The sequence below is a fragment of the Aspergillus thermomutatus genome, assembly GCF_002237265.1.
Source record: "Aspergillus thermomutatus strain HMR AF 39 chromosome Unknown NODE_360, whole genome shotgun sequence".
Lineage (NCBI taxonomy): Eukaryota > Fungi > Ascomycota > Eurotiomycetes > Eurotiales > Aspergillaceae > Aspergillus > Aspergillus thermomutatus.
In genome coordinates, this window is record NW_020798410.1 from 1 (window position 1) to 22,347 (window position 22,347).

Genomic DNA, 22,347 nt, shown 5'->3' on the forward strand with positions numbered 1-22,347 from the left:
ATTAATTTTTTTGCTATGAGCATAGATACATGAGTTGTAAATTGCCTTCATGTTTCATCCGCGACCGAAAAGATGTGGGAGGTGGCCCGCTCGCTTGGGTGGCCCGCTCGCTTGTGGATTACGTTACTCTATGTGACTTCGTTTAATAATTTTCCAATTAATATCTAAAATTCTAAAAAGTTAGTCTACCTAGCCTACCTGTGTCTTTTGTTTCCGGGCTTAGAGCGGCAAAAGGTATGTTTTTCATTCCCCCGGCCCCCTTCCTGTTTCCGCCCTGTTTTTAGGCCCTGTTTAGTCCAGCGACTATTGTACCTGCCATTGATCATGTGAGCTGCAGGATGCCAGGATAATCAAGGACCTCCCCTTTTCCCGCGATGTCAGGGACGCTTTCCTATTGGATTATCGGAATACATCGATGGCGGCCCTTGGTACCAGTTACATACCTAGTACCTAGTAGACGTCGAACGATTTTCTACAATGGAAATTTGAGTCCTCCATACATTGAGGCTAAGACTTGAACCCAACAGATCACAGTGTTAGGCAAGGTCTAACTCAACGCTAGGAATTTGTGCATTGTGAATGTCAACATGAGGGGCGCACAGAAAGAATAATGGAGTCCGCCAATTATCTTGGATGGATCTATCTTCGAGGACTTTTGGAAATTATGAGGGCCAGGTCCTAGGTAGGTTTGTACCATCATTGAGTGTTGAGACTGATTATCTATGAGACTGATTACTGAACGCGATGTTGAGAGTTGATAGGCTTGATTGATAATAAGTTCAGCAAGTGCTTCATCACTGGTCTAAGGACAGCAAACCATTATGATGTTTTCTTACATTTCATCTAATGATACGGAGTACATCCCGATCTCTCCAGACTGAAGATCTGTTATGACTTTTGTGTTGCAAGGATACCAGCTATAATCGTATTTCAACGTAGTCGATTTCACTGTGCGCCATTCCGGAGAGGACAGGCGCATGTATTGTTTCCATTTCCGCAGGGACTGACAACACTGCTAAGCCGTACCACTTCATCAACAAGCCACGTCCATGTCTTCAGGGTGAGGACGTGGTACGCCGGGATCGCATAGCTGGCCGTAGCATCGGTGGCATGAGCAGGAATCTTGGTGCGACTTTCTTTTTGAGATCCAGAAGCAGCCAAGTCGAGACCAGGGTGATCCATCATCGTGATGCCACTGCAAGCAACGTCAGCTTTGACACCACATCATCATCATCATCATCATCATCATCATCATCATCATCATCATCATCATCATCATCATCATCATCATCATCATCATCATCATCATCATCATCATCATCATCATCATCATCATCATCATCATCATCGGTCACTGCGATCATGCAATGACAGGGATAGGGATCGTTCCGTCTTCTTATCTGACAGGTTAACTTAGGTTGAGATCTGTAGTCCCGAAATTTCGGATCCGATGGTTCACTTCATCTAGCAGAGATCTGGAAGTCCTGCATCAGACCATTGTCACCGAACTCTGCGTGGCACCGACAACTGGCCCTTCCTCGAGATTGCTGGAGGAAAATGTAGCCATATGACTTCGTGGTTGTAACTCTTCTGTGGCGTCTGCACTGCGATGCTGGTGGAGCTCCACCTTGAAATAGACCCTACAGCATAAACACCGTTTAGAACAAGCATGGATACATTAAGTCCCAGTTTAGATAGTTTCAACTTTCAAGGCGAGAACAAGCGAGCTTTGCTTTCATTCATGGCTGCGGAAACTGCGCAATAATGGAGTCCCTTAGTGCCATTGCAGAGTGAGGCAATGGTAGCTGGTCTGCTGATCCCCTTTGTCTCTCATCTCACTAGACGGACTCTGTACTCCGTAGTATCTCAAGTACTCAATCCAAAAATAACGTGTCTAGACTCGATGTGGAAGCGATTCGAGACAAGATTATTTAAACGACAACTCAAGTCCGAGACACGTACAAGGAGCACTCTGAGTCAGCTACCTCTGTGATAATGAAGCGCAGATGGCTATTGTGAATGGCTCGAAAAACGCTGACAGGCAGCTAGCCTTGAGCTCGGTTGTACGGAGTGCTGTTTGTCGATCCTCGCATCCACCATTGACTGGACAAAGGTACTTGACATCACTGTTTCCACTTCTCCATCTTCGATCAGAACAGCTTGGTGGGATTGCGAGGTAATCACGTACTTTTGTGTGCGTGGCTCTCTAGGTCCGGGGCAGCCAGACCTGCATCTAGCCCTTGCAAGTTAGGAACAGGGTTCTGGCCCCAATAGACTCAGGTTTTTAGCATCCTAGGTCACATATTCAATTAATATTCAGGATTTCTTTGACAGGCTTTCGATGGATTTAGATCGGGTCGGCAATTGATTGGTTCCATTGATCTGTCATCATCACATCTCATCCGATCGAACACTGACTCGCCCCAAGCTAGGCGCAAAAGTCATATGTCAAGCAGTTGATACGTAGAATTTGGACGGAGTGTGACAACTCTGTGACTATTTCAGCGAGTAACTACTCCGTAGGATTGGATCACCACAGGATAGCGGGTCTGATTGGACTTGTTCGTGTGTTTTGTGTTGAGCCACAATCATCATGACCAGGAAACCGGGGTTTTCATGCTCGCGAACAGGGTTGCAACTCGCAAAACAATGCAAACTGAAATAAGATTGAAGCCAAAGCTGATTTGAGGGCAAGGCTGCAAGGCACCAACTCGTATCTGCTATCTTCACGTGATGATGATACTCATCACGTGCCTCTATCACAAGAATCGAGCTCCCAAAGAAGCTTCTTTGACGACGATTTGAACCATATTACCTCACTGTTTGTTTCCGAGTGAAAAGTCGGGAATGTCGTTATCTTGCGCCAAATCAATGTCTATGTCCTAGATCAGAGACTCGTCTCTCCAGGATGAACTACGCCGAGGTTGCGATCTGAAATGATGACTTCACGAACAAGTCTTTTGTTCTCGTTTCCTTCTCTCCTTCAACGAACCGCGCGACCACTAACCGCAGAAATATCCTACTTAAGCGTCGCTTCTGTACTTGGTAGATGGTACAGCAGCGACCGGGCCCCATCACAGCCGAAGGATCGATTAATCACCGCTCAAGATGCCGAAGATTCCCCTAGCCTTTCTCACCTGAATCCACCGCCTGACGATTATTCTCGGTTCATATTTCAGGACAAATGTCGCTCCACAATATATGCTGGGTCTGGTGGCAATGGATGTGTCTCGTTTCTCCGTGAAAAGTACATTGAGGAAGGTCCACCAAACGGGGGCGACGGTGGGAGCGGCGGAAGCATCTATATCCAAGCTGTCGAGGGCATTACTAGCCTGCACAAACTTGCTCGTCGAGGAGTAATCAAAGCCGGAAGGGGCAAGAATGGACAAGGAAAGAGCAAAGGAGGCAGGCGAGGAGAGGACGTCCTGCTTCAAGTTCCCGTAGGGACGGTGGTGCGAGAGATAGAGCGATACGATCCAGTGGCGGAGGCACTCAAGCGTCGAAAGGCGCCTGCGATCGAGGTCGACGAGCTCGATGAGATTGGGCTGCCCTCAATTCGTCATGATCGCTGGGTACTCTACCCAGGCTCTAATCCTTCCGATTTCCTGACTACGGCTTTTCCAAGGAATCCGCCTCGAAGACAGAATATCGCCGCCATGGAACCCAAGGCGCCCATATACCTCGACCTCTCAAAACCAATGGATAAGCCGATTTTGCTGGCCGCAGGGGGCGTCGGCGGTCTGGGCAATCCCCACTGGGTATCCCGTTCGATCACTCGGCCAAAGTTCGCGTCGAGGGGAGAAGGGGGCATGCGCCTGGAGCTTGAATTTGAACTGAAGCTGCTTGCCGATGTTGGATTAGTCGGGAAGCCGAATGCTGGTAAAAGCACGCTTCTTCGTTCATTGACCAACAGTCGCACGCGCATAGGAAATTGGGAATTTACCACGCTCTCCCCCAATATCGGGACTGTCGTTATTGATGACCACAAGGGAAGGCCGCTTGTGGAAGCCAAGGGAAAGGCATTGCGGACCAAGTTCACCATAGCAGACATTCCAGGTCTGATAGAAGGCGCTCATCTCGACCGCGGTCTTGGCTTAGGGTTCCTGCGACACATTGAGCGGGCGGGTATTCTGGCCTTCGTGGTAGATTTGAGTGCAGGAGACCCTGTGCAAGGCCTTCAGAATTTGTGGCATGAGCTCGGCGAATATGAACGGATACGTAACATCGAGCCCATCTTCGAGAGCGAAGATGGGTGGCAACCGACTGGAGGTCTGCCTGAACTCACTTCACAAAATGCCGCGGACGACTTAGATTCTTCATGGAATTACCCGCCGAATATCCCTGACAGCACGAAAGGGCAGCTCCCTTCCCTTGAGCTTCCGCCTATTCACACAAAACCTTGGTTTGTCGTAGCTACGAAAGCCGACTTGCCAGAAACTCAAGACAGATTCAAGACCCTGCGAGACTACCTCGCTGCTGTTCAAAATGGTGCGGTTGACCACCCAGGAGGATACCCAGATGGTTGGAAAGCAAAGGTCTGCGCCGTTCCAGTGAGCGCCATCAGAGGCGAGGGAGTCAGTCGAATTCCAAAGCTTGTGGTGGAGTTGCTAGACTGAGCCTATGTTGCAGCATCAAAATGACACCTGGGAGGCGATAAGGGAATGATGATTCTTTGTATCATATGTAAAAAATGGGTTATATGGTCGATTTCCCTTCGAGTTATGTATATATAGATGTACAATTCACCAGAATGTGTTTATCTACCTGAATTCACACTCCAGTCCCACTTATATTAATGAAAACCAATGCTTTTGGTTCATTGAGGATTTGTTTTGCATATTATTACCTCCATCAAAAAGGAAAAAACAGGATATAAACATTATTGTAGCATGGTGATTCACTTCCACCATATACTCTATCAAAAAGTTCCTTGTAATGACGTCGCTTTCACCTATTGATGTGTGGAGTGAAAAGGAGAGAAAACACAGCTTAAAAAGCACAATTACGGCATGAATTCTCTCAGCCTACTTCTATCATCTCACTGATCTCTATTCTTCTTGGAAATGATAAGTTCTGACTTCATGAGTCTCTAATTTTCCCTTGTGCAGAGATGATGCAGCTCAACTCTGTCATCGCCAACGCGCTGGCAACCCTCACCAATCCAGCTCCCCAAGATCCCATCCTCGACTGTTGCGACAACGACCTTGCTGCACTACGCGAGCTTCTTTTAAAGAATACCGACCGTGCCCTCGAGCTTGCAGACGCGAAACTACGCGTTTTCCCATTCAAAGATGTGAAAACATGCTGGCGAAGACTCTACACGGACGCGAGCATTGCTAAAGTGTGCCTGGCTATCTGCAACAACTGTGGCTTCTCGTGCGACGGAACATTGGTAGACAACGATTCTGGACTCGCAGATGGCGCTGACCACGCGTCAAAGCTTGACCCAATCGCAAGCGAAAAGGAGCAACACGAGTACAAGCTTGACCCCGACGCGCCATGGCTGTTGTCGACAATCTACACTCTCGACAATGCACTGATCATGACGGGCGCCCCCCTCCGCGAGAACCTGGTCGAATCGCTTTTCTCCGCTCTCCAAGTCGCTACAAAAGCTTACTGCGAAGGGAAGAGGGATCTGAGCTCCACCCAAGGCCACGGCGGTAACCTCAGTGAGTCAGAACTCGACGGCCATGCCTCCAAACGCAGGAAGCTCTCACCGCCGCTCTTCCCCCCCGATGCTGTGCCTGCGACGACCCTGAAACATCCTATTCCCCGAGTATCCGCGCCGTCCTTCGATGCCATCGAACACCATATCCAGCACGTCAGAACACCGCTGGTGATCGCCGACGCGGTGGACCACTGGCCTGCGCTGTCGACGCGGCCCTGGGCGTCACGCGACTACTGGTTCGATCACACCCTTGGCGGTCGCAGGCTCGTCCCCGTGGAGGTGGGCCGATCCTACACGGACGAAGGATGGGGCCAGCGAATCATGGAGTTTCGAGAATTCGTGGACAAGTTTCTCTGGAGGGGAGAGGGCAAGACATCTGGGGTTGGGAACAAGCGCGAGGATGACCGCAACGATACGGGCGAAACGGGGTACATGGCGCAGCATGATCTGCTCTCCCAGATCCCGGCCCTACGAAAGGACATTTGCATCCCCGATTACTGCTTTATCGAGCCTCCGGGTCCCGAGCCAGGAACGCCAGTCTACCTCAAGAAGCAGCGAGAACGAGAAGAGAAACTGAAATCGAAGAATGCCTCCTCAGGCGGCAACGAAACGCATACAAAGACACATGAGCAGCAACAACAACGTGGTAACGCAGCGTCCGATGACGAGTCCTCCGTCCTGGGAGTCCCCAGCGACCCAATCATAAACACCTGGATTGGCCCCTCATGGACCATATCTCCTCTCCACCACGATCCCTACCACAACATCCTGGTCCAGGTGGTTGGCGCGAAGTACATTCGGCTCTACTCGCCTCGCACGCCAGCCTCACAGATCTATCCGAAGGGCATGGAGGCCGTCAATTCATCGTCACCATCCAATGCCACCACAGGCCTGTCTGATACCGCCCAGCTGCAAGGGAAAGGCTCAGAAGCCAGGGTCGAGAAGCAGACACAGCTCATCGACATGTCCAACACTTCTCAGGTCGACCTGGCAGCCATTGAGCTCTCCCCGGCCGAGTCCGAACAGTGGGATGCGATGTGGCCTGGGTTTTCGGAGGCTGAGTATGTCGAGACCGTGCTGAAGGAAGGGGAGTGCTTGTATATTCCAGTGGGATGGTGGCATTATGTCCGTGGCATCAAGGCTGGAATTAGCGTCAGCTTCTGGTGGGAATAGACGCTTCAGCGAAGCCATTTCCCTTTGATGATTGATGATGAGATACCATACCTACGAAACGATTGTTATTTGTCCAAAAGGTCTTAGATTTGGAGACTCCATAGAGTTCGTCCTGGTGGTTACGCTTATGCTACGTAGATAAGGTAGTTTACAGACAATTTTGGGGCCAACCCGAATGTGACAGTACAATTATCGACTCTTCACTCAGCCCTTCACTTTCCGCACAAGTAATAGTGGCTTACCAGCCTCGATCGGATCTCCTGGTGGTGCCAAAACTTTCTCCACAGTGGCACCCGCTGCAGAAGGCTCGACTCGCACAGCAATTTCGAGTTTCATCGCTTCTAGTATGACCACAACCTGGTTCTCTTCAAGCTTGTCTCCTTGTTTGATCTCGACTTTCCACACGTTGGCATTCAAGGGCGCTTCGATTGTGATGATCTCAGGGTCTAAGGTGTCAAGGAACGTACATGTTAGCATCGACTTCTTTGATGAACCTTGAAAATGCCTACCTTGAAGTAAACTCTGGATTGTATCCGGAGATACCCCCCTCTCGGCCTTTTCCTTCGCCCAGCGTTCGAGCAGCTCCGCTTCGATTTTATCCATTTCAGCCTGCGCCTGACGCTGGCGTGCTCGGATAGCTGCTACTTCGTCGCGCGTTTCCTGCAAGAGCCGATTGTGATCCGCCATGTCGAAAACAACCTCCTCCCATTGATATTCGTATTGGCCGCTATTAAATAGCGCCAGCTGCTTTTCGTATTCTTCCTCGGAGACTCGGTAGAAGGTTATCTGATCAAATTCTTCGAAAAGCCACGGTCTGTCGGCGGTGTAGCCTTTCTTCGAGCCCAGGATGTCGACACCCGGTATGGTCATTCCGGTCAGTTGATATCCACCAGGCGAATCGACGTTGTACAGACTGTTACTTGCGGTCAACGTTTGCCTCTGGAAAACTTTGAATTCTTGAACAGTACTCACGCCATGCAGCTTCCACCCCATGATACTGACCCGGCCGGAGTATATACTCTACTTGGATTCATTTTAGGGCAGTTCATGCGGTGTCGAGGATCCACAGGCAGGGCGAGCGGAAGTGCAGTGAAGAATCCAACAGAGACAACCATCAGGTTGGCTGTCAGGTAGATATTTTCAAACTCTTCCTTTGTGAAAGCGTTGTTTTTGGCTACAAAATCCATGTTGTCTGGAAGGTAGGAAGCATATGGACGCTGTGTTTCCATGTAGCGCTGAAGAGCATCCTTTTGTCTTTGACTCTCGAACGTGAGAGGAAGCCTGAACAGCCGACTCGGCATCTTTGCTTGACTAAGATCTCCGAGTTTCGTCTCGAGGTCGCAGAGATAGCTGATTAGTCCTCGCTGAGAGAGTTTAATGCCGTCGTAGTAGATCATCAGCGCTGCGGAGAGTGGGTTAGTATGAAGTCCTCGTCTGCCCGGGCGAGCTCTTACAATTTCCGCATCCAACCGTTGCTATGAGCCCATTCGAGAACGTGATCTCTTTTCCTTCCTTGAGGGCCTTCTTTAGTGCAGTGACTCTGCAACGATGGTTCAGGTCAAATGACCCGTGACCATAATCAATCAGGAGATAGTCGTCCCCTGCCTAAAGAAGTAGTTAATCAGCTGAGAGCCAAACGAACCAACAAGTGCATCATACCTGTCTGTAAGACACAAGGGGCTGGTTCCCTTGTTCTTCAATCCGATGTACCACGCCTTTGCCGCGAGTCTTGGCTGTCTGCTCAGGAGGCATGCCTCTCAGCGGTTTCACGCCTTTGAACCCATGCCCTTGCTTGCAGCATTGCACCATTTCGTCGACGAACCTCTCCATATCCCTCCGTGCATCCAGGGCATCAGCTAAAGAAACTGCTCTGTATTTCAGGGTATCCCCCGCTTTCACCTGTCCCAACTTCCACAGATCCGCCTTTACGATCGTATGGCTGCTCACAAATCCCCCAAAGTCCGGTGCATCTTGTGGAAAGATAACGGGATCGTCGCCTGTCCAGTTAAGCGAGCCGATTGCGTATCCATATTCTATCACATTAGAAGGATGTGCACCGCCCTCTCCTCCGTCCGAGCGAGCCCAGCGTGGTTTGGGACCGATGAGACGGATGCCTCCTCTTGCCGCATTATGTGAAATCTTCCAGTAAGTCTCGAACAGCATATCGATGCTCTCGGGAGTAAGATAGCCCTCATCGTAGGGTCCTGGCATGGCTAGTAGCTCCCAGTGACTTGGGTAATCGGGGATGAGGTGTTCTGGTAGATGGAGATCACTATTGACTTCCGGAATCACGCTTGTGATTGTGAGAAGGTCGCCCGATGAAAGCTGCCGACCTTGGTAACCTCCAACTCCTACACCTGGAGATGTCGACTTTGACCCAAACCATTTGGGCACATTGAGGAATCCCCCAAAGACAGCGAGGTAAGCCCTGCAGCCATTTCCGGTAGTTTTACCAATAGTCAGACGTTGGCCAGCGGCTACCTTGACTCTTGACCACATTGGAACAGTGTCTCCATCGAGTTTGGCTTCAATCGGCGCTCCACAAAGGGAGATAATTGCTGGCCCGAGGAACCGTAGATCTGGACCGCTCAGGGTAATTTCCAGAGCCTCAAGGCCGACGGGGTTATTGACAAGGGCATTCGCGATGCGGAAAGCTAGCGGGTCCATTGGCCCAGAATGACAAAACCCCCTTCCTAAAGTCGGACGGCCGGGCCAGTCTTCGATGAGTGTATAGGCGCCACCCGAAATGATGTCGATTGCTGACGGTGTGTACTGAAAATTGTCCAGAAACCTTGTCAATGTGTTGCCTGCAACAAAGGTCTCCTCTTCTAGAATCTTAGCCAGAAAATCCAGGTTGGTTGGAGGGCCGCAGATGCGTGATTTCCCCAGAATTTCCCTCATCCCCACAATAGTCTGCTGTCTATCTGGCGAGTGGTACATGACCTTCGCAAGTAGGGGGTCTACATACTTCTGTCAGCTCGGCCAAAACACCCGAACATGGGATGTTGCTCGTGGGACATACCGTAATTGGCGGATACCTTGATGCCTCGATAGACCCATGTATCAATCCTCGAACCTGGTATTTCCTTCCATTCGACGGTTCGTAATGTTCCAGGGCAAGGAGCGAAATCCTTGGTCGGATTTTCAGCATACACTCTTGCTTCAATAGCCGCGCCAAAAGGGGTTTGCACGGGCAAGTTTGCAAGGAAAGACGCTTCAACGCCTTTCTTCCCTGAGAGCTGAGCATCCGCTTGATTTAGCATGAGCTCAACCAAGTCAATGCCATAGCAGAGTTCGGTTATCCCGTGCTCAACCTGTAGGCGAGTGTTCATTTCGAGAAAGAAGAATGCACCAGTTTCATCATCGACAAGATATTCAATCGTCCCTGCCGAACCATACTTGATCGACTCCGCCAGACGAACGGCAGCCTCACCCAAGCTCTTTCGCAACCCTGGGTTCCTGGAGACGAAAGGGCTCGGACATTCTTCAATCACCTTCTGATGTCTTCTTTGTATCGAACATTCTCTTTCGCCGATGAAAATCGCCTTACCATCCCCGTTGCCAAACACCTGAACTTCTATGTGGTGGCTCGATGGATAATAACGCTCAATGAACAAGCCCGCGTTCTTGAATAATGCTTCCCCTCGCGACTTGACAGTTGCAAAGGATTTGCGTACTTCGGCCTCAGAATTACATGTAAGCAAGCCCATTCCACCACCACCAGCGGTGGCTTTCAGCATGACCTGCACCATTCATTAGTCCCTCTTAAGAGTCTCTCTTGCTTCACGATACATACTGGATACCCCAAATTCTGGGCAACCTCCACAGCTTCATCTCCATCCTTGATCAGGCCAGGTGATCCCGGCACGATGGGAACTCCGGCCTTCGTCGCAAGATCTCGCGCCGTATGCTTGAGGCCAAAAGCTTCGATGCTCTCAGGGGAGGGGCCTGCAAATATTAGACCAGCGGCAGCCACAGCCCTCGCAAAATCTGCATTCTCAGATAAAAATCCGTAACCTGGGATAATGGCATCCGCCTTGTTCTGCTTTGCAATCTGAATAATTTGATCACTGGGGATTCACAGAATTAGAGTAAACTTGAAAAGAGGAAAGCAGACTCACCCGTCGATATATGCTTTTGAGGCCGAGCCAGAGAGGAGAACGGCGACATCCGCTAGATGGACATGGACAGATGCAGCGTCTGGCTCGGTATAGATCGCAATTGTACGAAGATTCAGCTTTCTGGATCACAACATCAGAGACAATCAGCAGCTTCAGCTTGTGTAACCATACTTTGCGGTCTTAATGATTCTGACGGCGATTTCGCCTCTGTTGGCAACAAGAAGTGTCTTTAAAGAATCCATCCGACGCAAGAGTAGTAGCTAGCGATGCGGCTTGGAGCAACATAACTTGGGTACCCTTTCATTTAAGAGGGACATCATCTGCACTGAACAATGAGCTCCTCGGCGCTGTACTCCAATGAAAGAAGGTAACAGCAGGGGTCGATGCCAGATAACAAGGTATGATCGTCCTGGGGTATGGCCGTGATCGCCGTCTGTTGGAGATTTGGAGAAAATGCGGAGCCAATCCGTCCAATGCCGTTATGACTGATAAGCTCCAAACCCCTCAGTCAAAAGTTCCATTCAACCGTGCGAGTTGAAGAGACTAGATTTTGTGGCATATAGCTATATTGCTTGCCACTTGGTTCTTGCTTGACTGCTTCCTCAAGCGCCCTCTGAATGTCATCCATCGTTGAGGAACTTCACGGCATCCCCAACTTCATTCCGATTGCGATACAAGGCATTATGGCACCGATACAGCAGAGGGCACTTATCAATTGTGACATGGGGGAGGCTGTAATTATTTGCTCTTCCTAATCTCATCACGCTCTTTATGGTAGCATTACTGATGTGCTCATAGTACGGCAACTGGACTTGCGGTCCTGACCTCGAGCTCCTCCCCATGATCGATATAGCCAATATTGCCTGCGGATTCCATGGGGGCGACCCTCTCATTATGATGGAAACGGTGCGAAATTGTAAAGCTCACAATGTCCGAATTGGTGCTCACCCCGGTCTTCCAGACCTGCAAGGGTTCGGTCGTCGGGAGATGAAGCTCTCTCCAGAAGAACTCACGGCAATCACAATCTACCAGGTAGGGGCGCTCCAAGGCTTCCTCGACCGGGAAGGAGTTCCCCTGCACCATGTCAAGCCTCATGGGGTATTGTATGGTATGATGTGCCGGGACTATGAAGTTGCCAAGGCCGTTATGCTGGGAGTTCCAAACGGTGTGCCGGTGTTTGGACTGGCAGGTACTCAGATGGAGAAAGCTGCCAACGACCTGGGGATCGAGTTCTGGGCTGAGCTATATGGCGATGTAAAATATGACTCGAACGGCATGCTTGTGATTGATCGGAAGAAGAAGCCCTGGAACCTCACAGATGTTGAGAAACACGTCAGACAGCAGGTCGAAGAGCAGTCGGTCACGGCTGTTGATGGGACTGTTGTGCAACTGCCACTGAAAACGTACCCGGTTTCAATCTGCTGCCACTCTGACTCTCCTGGATGTGTTGACATCATCAGGACGACGAGAAAGGTAGCGGATGAATTCAATGCCAAACACGGGAGATGAAGGCGGTGTTAGTATGTAAATAGCGTGTTTCTCCATATTGGAATTCATCAGTACGAAGAAAGCAGAGAAGTCAAGAGAAGTGACCACACCGCCGAAACGGGCAGGACGGGCAGAAGAGCCAGTGTCCAGATCAACGACATATCTGCTTCTTTAAAGCCATAAACTATTCTTTGATCCCTCATACCCGCCTTCGAACAGTCTGTCCAGGGTCTACTTGGTTTTTAACCTGAGCAAAGAGGTCAAGTGAGAATTGGTTGTGGTGGCGCCTAGGTTGGCTACCGTAGCTTTTTTTTTTGAACAGCCATGGCACCACAGTGTAACCTTCTGCTATGAACTCTATGTGGGTTCAAGGGGGCATGTTGACAATTTCTCCTGTTTGGCTGAACCACGAGGACCGTCACTTGCGTTCAGCTTACCAGAAGTCTACATATCCAGCTCGTGAAGAGCCGACGATGGCGAAGGCTTATGTGCGAAGGTTCCCCCCGTTCTCGACTTGCCGCTATAAGCTTCGTATTCATACCAGGCTATGCCGCAAGTCGAGACACCTCAAAGATCTCGATGTCGAGTCGTCCATGCCGTAGGTTTTCGTATGATTGCTCAGTGTCACGGTGAAGAGACTTGCTCAGGTCAGGTCATTCTGCAATTGTGTCTATTATGGCTGTGATCTGGACACGTAGGTAGGATGGTCTCGTGGATATGAAAGTATGCAACAAATGTCAGAGCTCGAAATCCCGACTGCTTGGGTCTCAGACGTGATGATACGAGCCGGAATAACTGGATTTCTGAATCTGATTGATGGATAAAGAGCAAACAACATACGTCACCAGAAGTGATCAGCCTCATACTGACGTTCGAGCCATCGATTGATCAAGTCCACGACGCCAAGCATCTGGATTCGTAAGGTAGTCGCAGTTGTTGATACTCTCGAGAGCCTTATCACATCGATGATGATAATCCACTGTCCCCTCCTCCGATATCGTTGAAGGGCTGATTGGTTCCTGCCCAATCGGGAGGGGCAGGGCGCGTCCCCGCAACCAGAAGCTAATCCTGATCGGGCATAGCGCTGTCATCGAAGGGCGCGCACTAACCACCCTGTGCAGATGACTCAGGCATCATTCCGGACTTTTCGCTTCTTCCTCCGAACGGGCAATCCCCTTCTTCCTAAAGATTGGGAGGCTTCGTGACAGTGACACGCTATCTCTCCACTGACCCATGGGAAACGCCGTGGCTGCTCAACCCTGGAAAGTGGAAACAGGTGGCCCTTCACCATGCAATCCGGCGGGGGTCAAATCATCGGTCATGCCTACTACTCCGTAGGCCGAACGTGATCATCAGTCCCAGACAACCCACCAGCGACCGAGCAAATCAAAATTAATGGTCACAGAGTAGACGATCTGAATCCCTGCTAGTCAACTGCCTCCAAAGGCGAGGTAGACGATTGTTCCAACTTCCAAGCCTCCAGTCCAATCGATTTTCTCCACGGTGTTCGAGACAAAGAGTGCTTGACTTGTTTCGCTGGTACTTCGGCATGCTTCTGATACCCCAGACGAAGATAATATCGGACCCTGCCTACTGGACTCTCTGTCCCTCCTCTCTCCTTCACTCTGAACTTTTCCGATCATACTCCTGCTCTTACTCTGCTTCATTTCTATTCCCATATTGAGTCAACTCGAAACAACACTGTTCATCTCGACTAGCCGAGGTTGATTAACGAGCACTGACTCAATACGGCATCGGTGTCGGAGTGAAGTATCCACCTGAAAATGGAATACTTCGATTTCGACGGGGCTTCGTTCGGCTCCCATGCCCCAGACGACGAGGTGGCTTCTGACAAATTCGACCTGGATGAGAATGATGCAATTGCAAACTACGAATCCCTTCTACATGAGCAGCCTTTGGAGTTCTCCAACGACCTGCCGGAGCAGGACGATCTCAACCAGCAGACGGAAGCATCAGTCAATGCGCAAAGCAACAATGCTCTTTCAATTTATCGAGCCAAAGAGCCCTGCGACTTTTGCAGGCATATGGGTCTGGACTGCTTCGTTTCAGACAGAGGAGCCTTACAGAATGGCTGCACGTGCTGCATATCATTGTACCGAGAGTGCAGTTTCACGCACGCTAAGATGCCTGGCAAGCACATGGAGACTCTACAGGCGATCTCAGAGAATGCAGACATTCCAACAGGTGGTCCAAAGGGGAGGAAGACGCTGAAGTCCCTTACGGGAATGACCATATTGGAAGATATGGAAGGCCGGGGGAGGAAAAGCAGTTCTCGTCTTTCCCGCGACGCCGTAAGGATACTCAAGACCTGGCTTCTGGAGCATCTTGACCATCCTTACCCGTCCGAGCAAGAAAAAGACGATTTGAAAAAGCGCACTGGTTTGAAGAGAACTCAAATTAGCAATTGGCTTGCCAACGCGAGGCGGCGTGGAAAGGTCCGGCCCTCCCCGCCCAGCAATTCTTCTGTTTCGGGTGCCATAGACATTCCCGGGCAGCAACAACAGCAGCAACCAAACACCGCGCTCATGACGCCCCTTGAGCGATGGAAGTACTCTCCACCTGAACACGAACCTGCTGCCACATCTGATATTCTTCGAGCCCTGGTGGACACACCTTTGGATTCGACACGGCAGCCAGGTCACGTGCGTTCCCTTTCTCGGAAGGGATCCAGCAATGACTCAAGCCATGCCAACTCCAATATATTCAAGGCCCCATCCATTAGTAGCTTGGGTACAAGTCGGTCAGCCAGTCGCTCATCTGTCTCTGACCTGTCCTTTGCCTCTGCCTTCTCCCATCGGTCCTCCTTGGAGTCCTTTGGTTCAATGGAAAGGAAGGAACGTCGTCGTCGTCGCAAGCCATCAACAGCCTTGAACCCTTTCAACCAACAGAAGGCTCGCAGCGCTCGCATCTTTCAATGCACGTTCTGTACTGAAACCTTTGCTACCAAGTATGACTGGCAGCGGCACGAGAAGTCATTGCACCTTGCCCTCGACAAATGGACCTGCTCACCTCAGGGGGGCGTAGTGTACGTCAACGGAGCCAATCGCTGTGTCTTCTGCATGGCGAGTGACCCAGACACCGACCATCTGGAGTCTCACTGCTATAGTACCTGTCAAGAGAAGACCCTGGCGGAGCGAACATTTTACCGCAAGGACCATCTCAACCAGCATCTCCGACTGATGCACAATGTGAAGTTCAATTCATATATGGACCAATGGCAAAGCACAACCACAGAACTGAAATCACGTTGCGGATTCTGTGGCACAGTCCTCACTACCTGGAAGGATCGTGTGGAACACCTGGCTGCGCACTTCAAGAATGGTGCTGATATGACCCAATGGCAAGGGGATTGGGGCTTCGAACCATTCGTTCAAGGCTTAGTGGAAAATGCCATGCCCCCTTACCTTATTGGCCAAGACCGGAAAACATTAAACCCTTACACAACCTCCAGTTTTCTAGGACAGTCGTGTTGTCCATCAGCCAATGCCCCTGCTGGTCTCAATGAACCTGACGACGTCAACTGTTTTCATCGTCTTCAGCGCGAGCTCACTGCCTTCATCCACAAGCAAGTTGCAGAAGGCTTCATCCCGACAGATCAAATGATACAGGACCAAGCCCGGATTGTGATTTATGGTAATGCCGATCCTTGGAACCAGACCTGCGCCGACAATCCAGTCTGGCTGAGTATTCTCAAGCGTGACACGGGTCTTGAAGTGGTGCCTGACTCCGAGCATATTCAATTAGAAAACTTAAACATGCAGCCTCCGTTCGCGGCTCATGGCGGCTTAAGGCAGCCGCCAGCGGAAGACAATTTTCTGGCAAGGTCGTTATGCAACAAAATGCCTTTGAAACCCGAGAATTTCAGTCCTGCGCTGCAAAGTCCTACATTTCCTGGGACTGGTCGATCCTCAGCTGCTCCGAGTATGCCCGGAAGCTCGGCCGCAAGCTACGCCGGTAGCTTCGGAATTGCGCCGTCTGGGGTCAATTCCGGCCTTTCAACCGACTGGGGAAGCAACTTCTCTGCTGGTGTTTCTTCCTTCTCCACGCCTGCAAGTGGGTCAGTCGATCAATTCGTTCAAATGGGATTCGAACCGGAATTTCTGCAACAACTCAATGATCGGTATGGCGAGATGCATCTTGACGGAATGGACGGAATAATGTTCGGAGTAGAAAACACGCGCAATAGCGAGTTGGTATCCGAGGGCGAGGTATACAAACTGGCAGGCTCTACGGATGCTGCTGCACCGCTCTCCAACGTCGGGTCTGCACCTATCGATATTCCCAGTCCGAAACAAAGTGGAGGCGTCCCCCATCAAGATCACGCATCGATCAGAGATTCCTTCTATCCTGGCGTTAGTGGGATTTAAGTCCACCTGAATGACACTAGCGTCTGATGAGTGCGCGTCACGCAATCTGGACATGACTTGGTCGAGAGGGGTCATGGGAAAAGTTTCCTTTTTCTCCTTTCCTTTCTCTTCTTTCTTTTCCCTGCGTTTGCATTGGATAAGAAAACTGTATGTTGTTACAAAGTGCAGCGTTAGTCCTTATATACCAATTGGATTTTCGTCTAATTAATATGCTTCCACCCTGATCATGTTAAGGGCGTAGAAGTAGGTAGAGAGTGCCACAGCATCAGTGTGTGATTGGGCCGCCTACCCATCGGGACTGGCAACTCTGTCTTGATAGGGCGCGCAAGTGACAAACAGCAATCGAACTTTTGACCACAGGTACTTTCCTCAATAGCTAAGGTAGTCTTGTTTGATAGGTGGCTGGACTTTTCTTACTGCTTTCATTGACAGTTTAACAGCCATTATTATTCAGATAGGTGCTGGTTTTCGCTTCCTGTTTATTATCGCGTTGGTCGCTTTTGTTTCGCCACGACCGGGTGATGATTGACATGTGAAAGTGAGCCGTTGCGCAACGGTTTTTCTGCATAATCGGACATTTCCTTATCTTTTGACACTCGCAGCTACCATTCCTCCTTCTTTCATGTGTGGTATCTCAACATGTTGGATCATTCAGGTTTCATCGTCTTCTGAAGAACTTAGGAGACCTGCGTTTTAGACGTCCTGTACTCCAGAGCCTGAGAACCGTGTCAATCAGCTCAACCGAGAGAAAGTCTTAAATGGATCCAACAGCATCAAGAGCTGCTACCATGGCCTATTCAACTGGTCTTCCTGTTTTACTTCCTGTTCTCCCTGCTGCGATTAGAAGACGGATCCCCCGTCTCTATTCCTCTCTTCACCGGGCCATGGGATCGACCGATCCTTCTGACACGGCGACGGATGGGCCGGTAGGGCCAATGCGACAAGCGGATGCTCATCGCGAACTGGCACCGTTCTCATCAACTCCAGATCTGGGTTATTGTAGACCGTCATCTTCAGCGGCGAGTGACTTTGGGGCCGAAGAGCCTCTACGCCCTGCGACAGCGGGGAGTAGTGTTTGTCCGGAGTCGTGCGATTCGAGTTCATCGGCTTCGTCTTCGTCGGGGAAGACATTGGAGGCCTTGGATCTAGATGATGGGAGGGATGGCGATGCGATGGATCGGGGGTCGATGCTAGCGAAGTACGAGGTTGAGTCGGGGTTGCGGTGGAATCGGGTGGTTCCTGGTATGCGTCTTACTTCTCGTCGCATATGCCATGAGCCATCGTTCGTATGGGATGAGAAAGTACGCTAACATAGCGACAACAGCGTTGAATCTTCTCCGCAACGCGGGATACGAAGCTCAACAATCCACCTGCGACGGCCGCTTCGTCCGCTCCCTGTACATCAATGCTCTGGGGTATCTGCTCGACGCTCTGCCGGCTGATCTGACCGACGAGGAATCAATGATAATTCACCACAATCTTCCCGCCGGGATCAAGGCAACGCTTGCGACGCCCGCGGCTGCGCAGCCCGGAGCCGCTGTTACCATGGTCGATCAGTGCGCTGGGACGCGGTATCCGACGGAGCGCTCGTATCTGCATCGTTTACTGGCGTCTAGTATCGTGCAGTTCTTTCTCATCGTGCAGTTCTTGCTGCCGTATGTGAGGATCTGGCTGCATCAGATGTATCAGTATGAGAGATCGCATCGGATCACGGAGCGTCTTGTGACTGCGACACTGGATGCTGCTGATAGTCTGGGCAAGGGGAGTGTCAGTCTGGGGTCGACGGTGCTTCGACTGAACGAGGGGAAAGTCGGGACAGCGTTTACAAACCTAGCGGCCTGGTGGGTGGAGGGAGTTGCTGGTGGCATCTATGAGGGGATTGGAGAAGGAATGATGATATTGGGTCTGATTCGGCCCAATTCCGAGTGGGAGAGGATGCCTATGCAGATGCAGGGGCGATGATTCTGATGTGCAGCCGTAGATTATGATCTATTAGACACCATAGACACCACACTTGGACTTATAAAGAATTTGATGACGAATTGATTGATGACTTCAAAGCATTCTTTTCGCTCCTCTGTTTATCTTGATGGCCGCGGAGATAACGGACTTAGGATCTTGGTTGTGTGCACAGCGTCCACCATCGCGTCTCTGGGCATCAGCTAGAGGAGGGACCATGAGTTCAAACTCATTTTCGAATGCTTGACTGAACAATCCGCACAATGTCCTCATCCAGATTACCAAATATCCCTGCCCTTCGTAGACAGCAACTCCTGCTTGAATTGTGAGTATGACTACCTCTTCTCGAACAGTGCCGGCAATGTTGTGTTTGCTAAGCGTCGGTCCTGCAGTGCCAGCTTGAAGCACGCAGCTCCCCCGGGAGTCTACATTTCCGTCACACCAGGCGATTCTACCCTGTGGTCCGGCGTGATATTTGTGCGGTCGGGTATATATGCTCCTGATCTCATTGTCTGCGTAGACTCGAATTGACTCGATCACAGGCCCCTATGCTTCTGCTGTCCTCCGATTCCAGATTCGATTTCCCGCCTCCTATCCCGAGCTTCCCCCCCTCGTCACCTTTTCGACCGATGTTTTCCATCCTTTGATTGTACCCCTTACTACATATACCTTCAGCACGGGCGCGTCGACCGAAGACCCTGTTAGCGCGACGGACGAAGAGCGACTACCCCCTGGTGGATTCAGTCTCCGACATGGCTTCCCTCACTGGTTTGGGCGGGCAAGGAAGACAGGACGACTGTCAACAGCTTCGTCCAGGCCAGTGAGTGCGAATGGACGGAATGCTGATGAAGTGGAGACGACAACGGCGGATGGCCCTTCTTCTCCTTCCTCACATCAGCCCAATGGTGCAGAGGAAGACGACAACCTCACCAAGGACAAAGGAGGATCCCCTCCGGAAGCAAGAAAAACGGTACCAGTAGCAGTGCTGCTGAACTATATTCGATCAACGTTTGACGATGAGAACGTCCTTGACTCTTTGCCTCTCGAAGCTGCGGGAAACCCAAGCGCGTGGCACGCATGGAAGGCACATAGAAGAGAAAATATTGAATCGGGGACGAGCAACTCGAAACGAGGAAGTCCGCAGGCTCGGCTTCCTGGTGATTGGCATTGGGACGGTATTTGGGCGAAGCGTGTTCAGTATGAGATTGAGGGGAGTCATTCGGATCAAATATTGTTTGGAAATGCTGCTCGCGGGGCCACTGATGAGATGGTATGTTTTGCTTCAATTACCCTATATAGTTCCGTACTGACGCCGACCCGGTAGATACGCTTCTCGCGTCTGGATGATGCCACGTTGGCTTCGGTCAAGGAGATGATAGTTCCTCGAACTGGGGAAGCACATGAGTAGTTTCATATTACTGGTTATAATTTTACTAATGCTGCCTGGTCGTCGACTGCCGTTATCCTTTCAAGAGCCGAATACATGATCCTGAGGTCGCTGCCTGGCAGATGTTCTTCCCAGACTTAGAGCACACCCCAACTCGCACCTGCCGTTGATATTCGTCCCCTAGGGACAGTCTTCAACACCTCTCTCATCCTTGATTTCCTCAAACGCAGAGAACATCCTCTACTCGTCACCATACCGGTACCGATTGCATCTTAGAGACGTTTTGGATAACATTAAACATGTCCAACGACTGGTTCTATCGATACCAAACTACTATCCTCGCTGTCGTCTTAGTTTTCGTCCCTATCATCGTGATCTGCAGCATCTTCATGACTGCTCTTGCGTGCTCCGAGTACTGGTCTACACGACGAGGTTGCAGTTTCTCTTACTTTACTTGCATCTGTGGTGTCAGGTCAAGGAGTCAGAGCAAGAGGAATCATTCTAATACTGATAACGCCACCTCCTCTGAGAGGACTGAATCATCGCGGGACTCGGCTGAAAATAAGAATCCAGTCTTGCGAAATGAGCAAGTCTAGGGATGCCCGCCGGCTTTTCGCGTATGCTCCTATCACAGGAACTGCCACGATTTATGCGCTAACTTTGCCCAAGACTGCGCGAGGACATTGCTCATGATAATTCCATGGTCAGGACAAGACCCAGTGGCCGGGCACACCGTTTGTCCAAGCCTTCAACATTCCTCCGCGGCGCGCTTCATTCAGACGTTCCAAGCCTGGGGAATTCGGCATATGAAACAGAACGGAAATGGAGGTAGCAACAAGCTATGCAGATCTTACAGCCTAACTTACATAAACATTGTCCTCTGATTGGAAGGGGTGCTACCTCCTTGAACACCGAAATTCCTCAAGTTGATGTATCTTTATCGTTTTGTTGGACTGGAAGTTGCTGCAAAACCATAGGTGCTTTCGCTAGCCGAAGGGGATGCATCAAGCACTTGCTTCTCATGAGATTCTACTACAATCTCGTCTATAACCTGGATTGAAGGTTGAGCATACGACGTGTTGTTCGGGCGACTCCTTTAAAGTCCTGTTGCTATTGACGTTGCTAGAGGCAGGGCGTTGTTTGTTGTCTTGAATTGCTGCTGTTACATAGCTTGAGTGACTGTTCCTACTAGCATATCTAATACAGTGATACCCTCGAGGTGTCGGCATCTGTTTCAAGGCATCTTTCATGATACTCGGTGTTTGTTTAAGAAGCCCATTGTGCTGTCTCAGGCCACACATATCCAAAAATTAAATAGATACAGCTTTAGTACTTGCTAGTCAATAGCTGATGGTCAGAAATATGAATGATCAATCGGGCTACCGAATGAGCCAAGCGCCTACACCAATTGGGGTATATCTTTCCTCTACCCCACACCAAACGAGGTCAACGTTTGCTTCAGACAACAATATCACGGCCACACATCACGCCCCTCAAACCCGTGCAATTCTACAAAAGAACAAGGCAATGGCCGATTCCAAGGAAAACCTCCTCTCCCACGTCGACGATACCGCCGCCGACCCCCCACCAGCCTACGATGCCAGCGCCGCACCCACACCTCGCCTTCCACGCCCACCACCTCTACCCCTACCGGTCCTGAACGCCCTACGCACAAAACGAGTAATCCTCGCCTCAGCCTCGCCCCGCCGCCGCCAGATCCTCTCCCTCCTGGGCCTCCCCTTCGAGGTGCTCCCCAGCAATGCAGCCGAGGACTTCCCCAAGAGCATGGAACCATTCGAGTACGTCCTCGCAACAGCAACCAAGAAGGCGCAGGCGGTCTACGAAGCCGAAATCAACAACGAGGAGAAGGGCGAGCCTGCGCTGATCCTGGCCGCTGATACCGTCGTCGTTGATAATGTCTCCGGCTCGATCCTGGAGAAACCGCGGTCGGAGGCACAGCACATCGCCATGCTGAAGATGCTGCGCGATAATAAGGTGCATAAGGTCTACACGGCTATTGTGGCTATGGCGCCGTTGGCGAGCGCGCGGCAGCCGGGGTATGCGCTTGAGACGCACATCGAGGAGACGGATGTTGTGTTTGATGGGGATGTCACGGATGATTTGATCCTGGCGTATGTGCGGACGAGGGATGGGGGCGTTAAA

The 22,347-nt window shown here is 50.7% G+C and overlaps 8 protein-coding genes across 8 annotated transcripts; 7 read left to right on the forward strand and 1 right to left on the reverse strand.

Annotated features, from left to right (window-relative positions):
• Positions 1-2,936: 2,936 nt before the first annotated feature.
• Positions 2,937-4,616, forward strand: CDV56_100631 (GTP-binding protein Obg; the record flags this gene model as incomplete). Its single annotated transcript, XM_026754250.1, has 1 exon — positions 2,937-4,616. One exon carries the CDS (start codon positions 2,937-2,939, stop codon positions 4,614-4,616), a length of 1,680 nt encoding a protein of 559 aa, XP_026610092.1.
• Positions 4,617-5,110: 494 nt separating this feature from the next.
• On the forward strand, positions 5,111-6,841 carry CDV56_100979 (putative JmjC domain protein; the record flags this gene model as incomplete). Its single annotated transcript, XM_026754598.1, has 1 exon — positions 5,111-6,841. The coding sequence occupies one exon, from the start codon at positions 5,111-5,113 to the stop codon at positions 6,839-6,841; it is 1,731 nt and encodes a 576-aa protein (XP_026610093.1).
• A 204-nt stretch (positions 6,842-7,045) lies between these two features.
• On the reverse strand, positions 7,046-11,204 carry CDV56_101278 (bifunctional urea carboxylase/allophanate hydrolase; the record flags this gene model as incomplete). The annotated part of the gene is made up of 9 exons (XM_026754897.1): positions 7,046-7,287; positions 7,351-7,754; positions 7,814-8,243; positions 8,296-8,446; positions 8,501-9,801; positions 9,864-10,584; positions 10,638-10,911; positions 10,963-11,082; positions 11,134-11,204. 9 exons carry the CDS (start codon positions 11,202-11,204, stop codon positions 7,046-7,048), a joined length of 3,714 nt encoding a protein of 1,237 aa, XP_026610094.1.
• A 375-nt stretch (positions 11,205-11,579) lies between these two features.
• CDV56_101932 (LamB/YcsF family protein) lies at positions 11,580-12,471 on the forward strand (the record flags this gene model as incomplete). Its single annotated transcript, XM_026755551.1, has 2 exons — positions 11,580-11,696; positions 11,761-12,471. The coding sequence occupies 2 exons, from the start codon at positions 11,580-11,582 to the stop codon at positions 12,469-12,471; spliced, it is 828 nt and encodes a 275-aa protein (XP_026610095.1).
• Positions 12,472-14,234: 1,763 nt separating this feature from the next.
• On the forward strand, positions 14,235-16,838 carry CDV56_102286 (putative homeobox and C2H2 transcription factor; the record flags this gene model as incomplete). Its single annotated transcript, XM_026755905.1, has 1 exon — positions 14,235-16,838. One exon carries the CDS (start codon positions 14,235-14,237, stop codon positions 16,836-16,838), a length of 2,604 nt encoding a protein of 867 aa, XP_026610096.1.
• Positions 16,839-17,626: 788 nt separating this feature from the next.
• CDV56_102716 (uncharacterized protein) lies at positions 17,627-18,800 on the forward strand (the record flags this gene model as incomplete). Its single annotated transcript, XM_026756335.1, has 2 exons — positions 17,627-18,080; positions 18,163-18,800. 2 exons carry the CDS (start codon positions 17,627-17,629, stop codon positions 18,798-18,800), a joined length of 1,092 nt encoding a protein of 363 aa, XP_026610097.1.
• Positions 18,801-19,060: 260 nt separating this feature from the next.
• On the forward strand, positions 19,061-20,205 carry CDV56_102906 (putative ubiquitin-conjugating enzyme; the record flags this gene model as incomplete). The annotated part of the gene is made up of 4 exons (XM_026756525.1): positions 19,061-19,122; positions 19,190-19,284; positions 19,340-20,067; positions 20,122-20,205. 4 exons carry the CDS (start codon positions 19,061-19,063, stop codon positions 20,203-20,205), a joined length of 969 nt encoding a protein of 322 aa, XP_026610098.1.
• A 1,506-nt stretch (positions 20,206-21,711) lies between these two features.
• On the forward strand, positions 21,712-22,316 carry CDV56_103209 (nucleotide diphosphatase; the record flags this gene model as incomplete). The annotated part of the gene is made up of 1 exon (XM_026756828.1): positions 21,712-22,316. A coding segment is annotated over one exon (605 nt), but the record flags the coding sequence as incomplete, so codon positions are not given.
• Between the last annotated feature and the right edge of the window lie 31 nt (positions 22,317-22,347).